This window comes from Procambarus clarkii, chromosome 58 (assembly GCF_040958095.1).
Source record: "Procambarus clarkii isolate CNS0578487 chromosome 58, FALCON_Pclarkii_2.0, whole genome shotgun sequence".
Classification (NCBI taxonomy): Eukaryota; Metazoa; Arthropoda; class Malacostraca; order Decapoda; family Cambaridae; genus Procambarus; species Procambarus clarkii.
This window is the reverse complement of record NC_091207.1, coordinates 25994740-26003794: the sequence shown is the minus strand read 5'-3', so window position 1 is coordinate 26003794 and position 9055 is coordinate 25994740. Positions and strand designations below refer to the sequence as shown.

The window sequence follows — 9055 nt, the reverse complement described above, 5'->3', positions numbered from 1 at the left end:
TTATGGGTGAATTTGGCCTCCTTAATTCCTTGTCCAGAGTACAGGTATTAAACCGTCACTGACTAAGCGTGCCCGACTGTGAGCTGTGGCACCAACACACTGCTGACCTTGGTAAGGTTAACTGTGACTGGAGGAAATGTTCTGGAGGTATCTTGGGTGTGCCGTCCTGGCCCTCAGTGCCATCCCCTGGCCTGGCCTGGTGGCCACGCCCCACACCTGAAGCTCTTAATCACGCTGGCACTCGTCCCTGGCCACTCAAACTTTGCCAGAAATGTGAATTTGACGAAGAAAATGAACCATTGATGTATATATGGTGTAAGAGGTCTACAGGACAGTACAATAACTAGTCAGCAGGAAACATTGGACACCCCGGCCGGATAATGGATATATATACATATATACATATATATATATATATATATATATATATATATATATATATATATATATATATATATATATATATATATATATATACATCTTAGTGTAACAACATCCCTCTTACTTGAGCCGTGTTTAGAATATGAACCAGACTTCACCCTGAATCTGCCGATGGAAAATTCAGAGGCTGAGCAAATTTCTAAATTTTTAATTATATATTTACTTTATGTCAACGGGGACAGTAAGCCAGAGGCTTATCAGAGATCCCCCTTATTATTCCTGAGATATTTTTTTCGAACTGAATTTTGAATTTGGCATTTATGTTGGCGGCGACCAGTCAATTCCATGGGGTCATTTACCCTGTGGATGAAAAAGCATATCTTTTTTTTTTAGGGGAGAAAGCAGTCCTACATTGTGGCTTGTTGGGGAAAGAGGGAGGGGGGGGGGGAAGCTGTCCTATATAGTGGACAGAGCTTCAAGCTGTTGACCATTGTGTGGGATTCATTTGACATTATATAGACGTGTTCTTGATTAATAACTTCCAATTTGATTAATATTTTGTCTCTATGAGATCAGCTCTCTCGCGTCCGCGTTGGAATGTTGGTAATCCTCAGGAACTCAATTTCTCCTGGCACGAGACTAGACTTAGTTCTGGCCAGACTTTTGCATCGCTCTGCGTTCAACTTTTTCTAAAGCAGATATCATGTCCTTTTGAAAGTGAGGTTTCCATGCTAGTACACGTGGGGGCACTAGAGCCTTGTACAGCTCGATATCAACTTTTCTTTTTCTCGTGTAAGGTCAAAGATTAATTTGATTATTCCTAAGGTTTGATGGATTTTAATTAGCATCTGTATGTTGACTAACTTTTAATGACAGGTGAATATATAACTGTTACGTCCTTCTCTTTACCAATCAGTCTCCGTGGTGTAGTGGTAAGACACTCGCCTGGCGTTCCGCGAGCGCTATGTCATGGGTTCGTATCCTGGCCGGGGGAGGATTTACTGGGCGCAAATCCTTAACTGTAGCCTCTGTTTAACTCAACAGTAAAATGTGTACTTGGATGAAAAAACGATTCTTTGCGGCAGGGGATCGTATTCCAGGGACCATAGGATTAAGGACCTGCCCGAAACGCTACGCGTACTAGTGGCTGTACAAGAATGTAACAACTCTTGTATATATCTCAAAAAAAAAAAAAAAAAAAAAAAAAAAAAATCTACTGCCTGGTTGTGTTGTTGACATGGTAGTTATGTTTCTATTCTTATGCCCTTCATGCAAGATTTTTTTAATTTTTCGGTATTGAAAAGCATTTGCCAGTTATGTGAGCGTTAGTGGGGTTCCTGGAGACCACTCCACAAGCACACAGTACCATTTCCCATGTGACCACAGATCTCTGAAGTCATCTGCAAAGTTGATACGTTTTGCAACTTTTTCATGAAAATCATTGTTATTTACATTGCAAAAAAATATTAGACTTAAAATTGAACCTTGCGGTAGTACACTCGTAAATTTTATGTACAAATTGTCTTTCATTTAGGACAAGGCATTGCTGTATTTGTTTGTGTTTAACCATTGTGCAATCCGTAGTTGCTTTTTGATGGTCAATCTACGTGTTTGCAGTTTCCGTGCCAGTCTTTCCTGTGGTCCAACATCAAGATATTTAGAGAAATCCAAGTATACAGTACCCTCTGGAGGACCTTTGTCAGTGTTGCTGGCCGCCAGAGATGGCAACAGGTGCTGGAAGGGAGTGTTACTGGAGCTCCTGAGTGGAGATATACGTCTCATCCTCCTCTATATGCATGCTGATTATTGGTATTGTATGTATATTGGTACTGTACACAGCCTCGCAATCTGCTGGACATTCTAATGAAATGTATAGCTGACATTGAATTATTACCTTATACAGGAGGGTATTCAATAGGATACACTTGGGTAAATACTGGTTCAGTAACAGGGTTGTTGATTTGTGGAACCAATTGCCGCGTAACGTGGTGGAGGTGGGGTCCCTTGATTGTTTCAAGCGCGGGTTGGACAAGTATATGAGTGGGATTGGGTGGTTATAGATAGGAGCTGCCTCGTATGGGCCAATAGGCCTTCTGCAGTTACCTTTGTTCTTATGTTCTTATGTTCTTATGAGTGTACATAGGAACGGTACACAGTATTCAGGAAGATACACAGGTGTCAGAGTGTCAGAGTAGTTAACGGATGGAATGCATTAGGCAGTGATGTGGTGGAGGGTGACTCCATACACAGTTTCAAATGTAGATATGATAGAGCCCAGTAGGCTCAGGAACCTGTACACCTGTTGATTGACGGTTGAGAGGCGGGACCAAAGAGCCAGAGCTCAACCCCCGCAAGCACAACTAGGTGAGTACAGGAAGGTACACGGGAGGGTACACGTAAGTAGAAGTAGTAGTAGTTAGTAGTATTTGTAGTAGTAGTTAGTAATTAGTAGTAGTAGTAGTAGTTGTTAGTAGTAGTAGTAATTAGTAGTAGTAGTAATTAGTAGTAGTAGTAATTAGTAGTAGTAGTAATAGTTATGTAGTAGTAATAGTAGTTAGTAGTTGTTAGTAGTAGTAGTACTAGCACAAGCAGTTACAGTATTATAAGAATAAAAGCAGATACAGTAGCAAGAATACAAGCAGTTAAAGTAGTAAGAATAGCTGATACAGTAGTAAGAATACAAGCAGATACAGTAGTAAGAATTCAAGCAGATACAGTGGTAATAATACAAGTAGGTACCGTAGCAAGAATACAAGCAGATACAGTAACAAGGATACAAGCAGATACAGTAGCAAGAATACAAGCAGATACAGTAGTAAGGATACAAGCAGATACAGTAGCAAGGATACAAATAGGTACAGTAGCAAGAATACAAGCAGATACAGTAGCAAGGATACAAATAGGTACAGTAGCAAGAATACAAGCAGATACAGTAGCAAGGATACAAGTAGGTACCGTAGCAAGAATACAAGCAGATACAGTAGTAAGAATACAAGCAGATACAGTAGTAAGAATACAAGCAGATACAGTAGTAAGGATACAAACAGATACAGTGGTAGAGGTGAGGAAAGAGTTAGAGAAGGTGAGTGTGAGTAGAGTGGGCCAATTAGCAGTGTTGTGTGTGAGGAAGAGAGGGAGTAAATGAGTTGTGTGGGAGAGGCGCGGAGCACAACTGTCCCGCTGGTCCGCCCTCCCCAAGGGTCCTCCGCCGGCAAGAAGCCCACGCCACCATACCAGCATTTCCTGTGTCATCAGCGTTCCATTACCGCCGCCTTGATGAACTGACGATATGACGACCACCTCTGCCGCGGGGGGAGTGGAGGCTGCTGCCACCACGGTGGGAAGTGGAGGCTGCTGCCACCACGAGGGAAGTGGAGGCTGCTCCACCACGGGGGAGGTGGAGGCTGCTGCCACCACGGGGGGAGTGGAGGCTGCTGCCACCACGGTGGGAAGTGGAGGCTGCTGCCACCACGGGGGGAGGTGGAGGCTACTGCCACCACGGGGGGAGGTGGAGGCTGCTGCCACCACGGGGGAAGTGGAGGCTGCTGCCACCACGGTGGGAAGTGGAGGCTGCTGCCACCACGGGGGAAGTGGAGGCTGCTGCCACCACGGGGGAAGTGGAGGCTGCTGCCACCACGGGGGAAGTGGAGGCTGCTGCCACCACGGGGGAAGTGGAGGCTGCTGCCACCACGGGGGAAGTGGAGGCTGCTGCCACCACGGGGGAAGTGGAGGCTGCTGCCACTACGGGGGAAGTGGAGGCTGCTGCCACCACGGGGGAAGTGGAGGCTGCTGCCACCACGGGGGAAGTGGAGGCTGCTGCCACCGCAGGGGAAGTGGAGGCTGCTGCCACCGCAGGGGAAGTGGAGGCTGCTGCCACCACGGGGGAAGTGGAGGCTGCTGCCACCACGGGGGAAGTGGAGGCTGCTGCCACCACGGGGGAAGTGGAGGCTGCTGCCACCACGGTGGGAAGTGGAGGCTGCTGCCACCACGGGGGAAGTGGAGGCTGCTGCTATTACGGGGGGAGTGGAGGCTGTTGCCACCACGGTGGGAAGTGGAGGCTGCTGCCACCACGGGGGAAGTGGAGGCTGCTGCCACCACGGTGGGAAGTGGAGGCTGCTGCCACCACGGTGGAAGTGGAGGCTGCTGCCACCACGGGGGAAGTGGAGGCTGCTGCCACCACGGTGGAAGTGGAGGCTGCTGCCACCACGGGGGAAGTGGAGGCTGCTGCCACCGCAGGGGAAGTGGAGGCTGCTGCCACCACGGGGGAAGTGGAGGCTGCTGCCACCACGGTGGAAGTGGAGGCTGCTGCCACCACGGGGGAAGTGGAGGCTGCTCCACCACGGGGGAAGTGGAGGCTGCTGCCACCACGGTGGGAAGTGGAGGCTGCTGCCACCACGGGGGAAGTGGAGGCTGCTGCCACCACGGTGGGAAGTGGAGGCTGCTGTCACCACGGGGGAAGTGGAGGCTGCTGCCACCACGGTGGGAAGTGGAGGCTGCTGCCACCACGGTGGGAAGTGGAGGCTGCTGCCACCACGGGGGAAGTGGAGGCTGCTGCCACCACGGTGGGAAGTGGAGGCTGCTGCCACCACGGGGGAAGTGGAGGCTGCTGCCACCACGGGGGAAGTGGAGGCTGCTGCCACCACGGGGGAAGTGGAGGCTGCTCCACCACGGGGGAAGTGGAGGCTGCTGCCACCACGGTGGGAAGTGGAGGCTGCTCCACCACGGGGGAAGTGGAGGCTGCTGCCACCACGGTGGGAAGTGGAGGCTGCTGCCACCACGGGGGAAGTGGAGGCTGCTCCACCACGGGGGAGGTGGAGGCTGCTGCCACCACGGGGGAGGTGGAGGCTGCTGCCACCACGGTGGAAGTGGAGGCTGCTGCCACCACGGGGGAAGTGGAGGCTGCTGCCACCGCAGGGGAAGTGGAGGCTGCTGCCACCACGGTGGGAGTGGAGGCTGCTGCCACCACGGGGGAAGTGGAGGCTGCTGCCACCGCAGGGGAAGTGGAGGCTGCTGCCACCACGGGGGAAGTGGAGGCTGCTGCCACAACGGTGGGAGTGGAGGCTGCTGCCACCACGGGGGGAGTGGAGGCTGCTGCCACCACGGGGGAAGTGGAGGCTGCTGCCACCACGGGGGGAGTGGAGGCTGCTGCCACCACGGGGGGAAGTGGAGGCTGCTGCCACCACGGTGGGAGTGGAGGCTGCTGCCACCACGGTGGGAGGTGGAGGCTGCTGCCACCACGGTGGGAAGTGGAGGCTACTGCCACCACGGTGGGAAGTGGAGGCTGCTGCCACCACGGGGGGAGTGGAGGCTGCTGCCACCACGGGGGGAAGTGGAGGCTGCTGCCACCACGGGGGAAGTGGAGGCTGCTGCCACCACGGGGGGAAGTGGAGGCTGCTGCCACCACGGTGGGAAGTGGAGGCTGCTCCACCACGGGGGAAGTGGAGGCTGCTGCCACCACGGTGGGAAGTGGAGGCTGCTGCCACCACGGGGGAAGTGGAGGCTGCTCCACCACGGGGGAGGTGGAGGCTGCTGCCACCACGGGGGAGGTGGAGGCTGCTGCCACCACGGTGAAAGTGGAGGCTGCTGCCACCACGGGGGAAGTGGAGGCTGCTGCCACCGCAGGGGAAGTGGAGGCTGCTGCCACCACGGTGGGAGTGGAGGCTGCTGCCACCACGGGGGAAGTGGAGGCTGCTGCCACCGCAGGGGAAGTGGAGGCTGCTGCCACCACGGGGGAAGTGGAGGCTGCTGCCACCACGGTGGGAGTGGAGGCTGCTGCCACCACGGGGGGAGTGGAGGCTGCTGCCACCACGGGGGAAGTGGAGGCTGCTGCCACCACGGGGGGAGTGGAGGCTGCTGCCACCACGGGGGGAAGTGGAGGCTGCTGCCACCACGGTGGGAGTGGAGGCTGCTGCCACCACGGTGGGAGGTGGAGGCTGCTGCCACCACGGTGGGAAGTGGAGGCTACTGCCACCACGGTGGGAAGTGGAGGCTGCTGCCACCACGGGGGGAGTGGAGGCTGCTGCCACCACGGGGGGAAGTGGAGGCTGCTGCCACCACGGGGGAAGTGGAGGCTGCTGCCACCACGGTGGGAAGTGGAGGCTGCTGCCACCACGGGGGAAGTGGAGGCTGCTGCCATCACGGGGGAAGTGGAGGCTGCTGCCACCACGGTGGGAAGTGGAGGCTGCTGCCACCACGGTGGGAAGTGGAGGCTGCTGCCACCACGGTGGGAAGTGGAGGCTGCTGCCACCACGGTGGGAAGTGGAGGCTACTGCCACCACGGGGGAAGTGGAGGCTGCTGCCACCACGGTGGGAAGTGGAGGCTGCTGCCACCATGGGGGAAGTGGAGGCTACTGCCACCACGGTGGGAAGTGGAGGCTGCTGCCACCACGGGGGAAGTGGAGGCTGCTGCCACCACGGTGGGAAGTGGAGGCTACTGCCACCACGGTGGGAAGTGGAGGCTGCTGCCACCACGGTGGGAAGTGGAGGCTGCTGCCACCACGGGGGAAGTGGAGGCTGCTGCCACCACGGTGGGAAGTGGAGGCTGCTGCCACCACGGGGGAAGTGGAGGCTGCTGCCACCACGGTGGGAAGTGGAGGCTACTGCCACCACGGGGGAAGTGGAGGCTGCTGCCACCACGGTGGGAAGTGGAGGCTGCTGCCACCATGGGGGAAGTGGAGGCTACTGCCACCACGGTGGGAAGTGGAGGCTGCTGCCACCACGGTGGGAAGTGGAGGCTGCTGCTATTGCGGGGGAAGTGGAGGCTGCTGCCACCACGGGGGAAGTGGAGGCTGCTGCCACCACGGGGGAAGTGGAGGCTGCTGCCACCACGGGGGAAGTGGAGGCTGCTGCCACCACGGTGGGAAGTGGAGGCAGCTGCTATTGCGGGGGAAGTGGAGGCTGCTGCCACCACGGGGGAAGTGGAGGCAGCTGCTATTGCGGGGGAAGTGGAGGCTGCTGCCACCACGGGGGAAGTGGAGGCTGCTGCTATTGCGGGGGAAGTGGAGGCTGCTGCCACCACGGGGGAAGTGGAGGCTGCTGCCATCACGGGGGAAGTGGAGGTTGTTGCCACCACGGGGGAAGTGGAGGCTGCTGCCACCACGGGGGAAATGGAGGCATATATCACTACACCACAACCATAAGTTCGAATCCTTCTACCGGCTCCTAGTGATTCTCTCCTTGATACATCCTCTTAATTAATGTGATTACATTGTGTATAAATATTAACGTCATCTGCAACTCCAAGAGTGACAGTGACTGAAGGTGAATAATAAGACCAAATGAACAATGCATTGTTCATTGATAATGACATTTACTATATGATGTGTGGGCAATTGCCTCATTACCTTGTGAGTTACTCTTGTGGAAAGATTAGTATTGTAATACACACACACTGTAGCCCCCTGTCACTGATATATTACCTGACTACACATTTACCTACTGATGTATACAAATATACATTCTCTACATATCGACTATTATAGAGGACACTGAGAATGTATATATTTACATATGCACATATTCATATGTATATGTTAGGTTTGATAATTACTAGTTACTCAAGTCAAGACATTTAGTTACTGATTGATGACCAATATTGTGGATATAATTAATTAGCACTGCACAAGTGACATAATATTGCAGTGATTGTCATATAAACTGATGTTGTCCAATCATGATCATTTAATGTGTTAATGACATTTAAGATTGATTGTAGTGCAGATTGATTCTTTAAGATTGTTATCTTGAGGTTATCTTGAGTTGATTTCGGGGCTTTAGTGTCCCCGCGGCCCGGTCCTTGACCAGGCCTCCACCCCCAGGAAGCAGCCCGTGACAGCTGACTAACTCCCAGGTACCTATTTACTGCTAGGTAACAGGGGCATTCAGGGTGAAAGAAACTTTGCCCATTTGTTTCTGCCGCGTGCGGGAATCGAACCCGCGCCACAGAATTACGAGTCCTGCGCGCTATCCACCAGGCTACGAGGCCCCCCTGAGGCTACAGGCTACAGGTTGTTAAGACTACGGACAATAGAGCCGAGATGTTACTGACACTCTATTATGAGAGCGGGGTCATACAGGGGTCACACAACCCGGGGTCATACGGGGGTCACACAACCTGGGGTCATACAGGGGTCACACAACCCGGGGTCATACAGGGGTCACACAACCCGGGGTCATACGGGGGTCACACAACCCGGGGTCATACAGGGGTCACACAACCCGGGGTCATACAGGGGTCACACAACCCGGGGTCATACGGGGGTCCACAACCCGGGGTCATACGGGGGTCACACAACCCGGGGTCATACAGGGGTCACACAACCCGGGGTCATACAGGGGTCACACAACCCGGGGTCATACGGGGGTCCACAACCCGGGGTCATACGGGGGTCACACAACCCGGGGTCATACAGGGGTCACACAACCCTGGAGTCCCGTCTGGAGTGACACTTGCACCACACAATACACCCTCAGTATACACCCTCAGTATACACCCTCAGTATTCACCCTCAGTATACACCCTCAGTATACACCCTCAGTATACACCCTCAGTATACACCCTCAGTATACACCCTCAGTATACACACAATACACCCTCAGTATACACACAATACACCCTCAGTATACACACAATACACCCTCAGTATATACACAATACACCCTCAGTATACACACA

General features: G+C 53.9%; 1 protein-coding gene across 1 annotated transcript; it reads right to left on the bottom strand.

The window, feature by feature from the left end:
• Positions 1 to 4825: 4825 nt before the first annotated feature.
• On the bottom strand, positions 4826 to 6517 carry LOC138353596 (calphotin-like). Its single transcript, XM_069306792.1, has one exon. It carries the CDS (start codon positions 6515 to 6517, stop codon positions 4826 to 4828), a length of 1692 nt encoding a protein of 563 aa, XP_069162893.1.
• Positions 6518 to 9055: the final 2538 nt, after the last annotated feature.

What these genes read in the sequence shown, in the direction of transcription:
- LOC138353596 (XM_069306792.1), bottom strand. Translation starts at nt 6,517, where the DNA reads ATGGCAGCAGCCTCCACTTCCCCCGTGGTGGCAGCAGCCTCCACTTCC.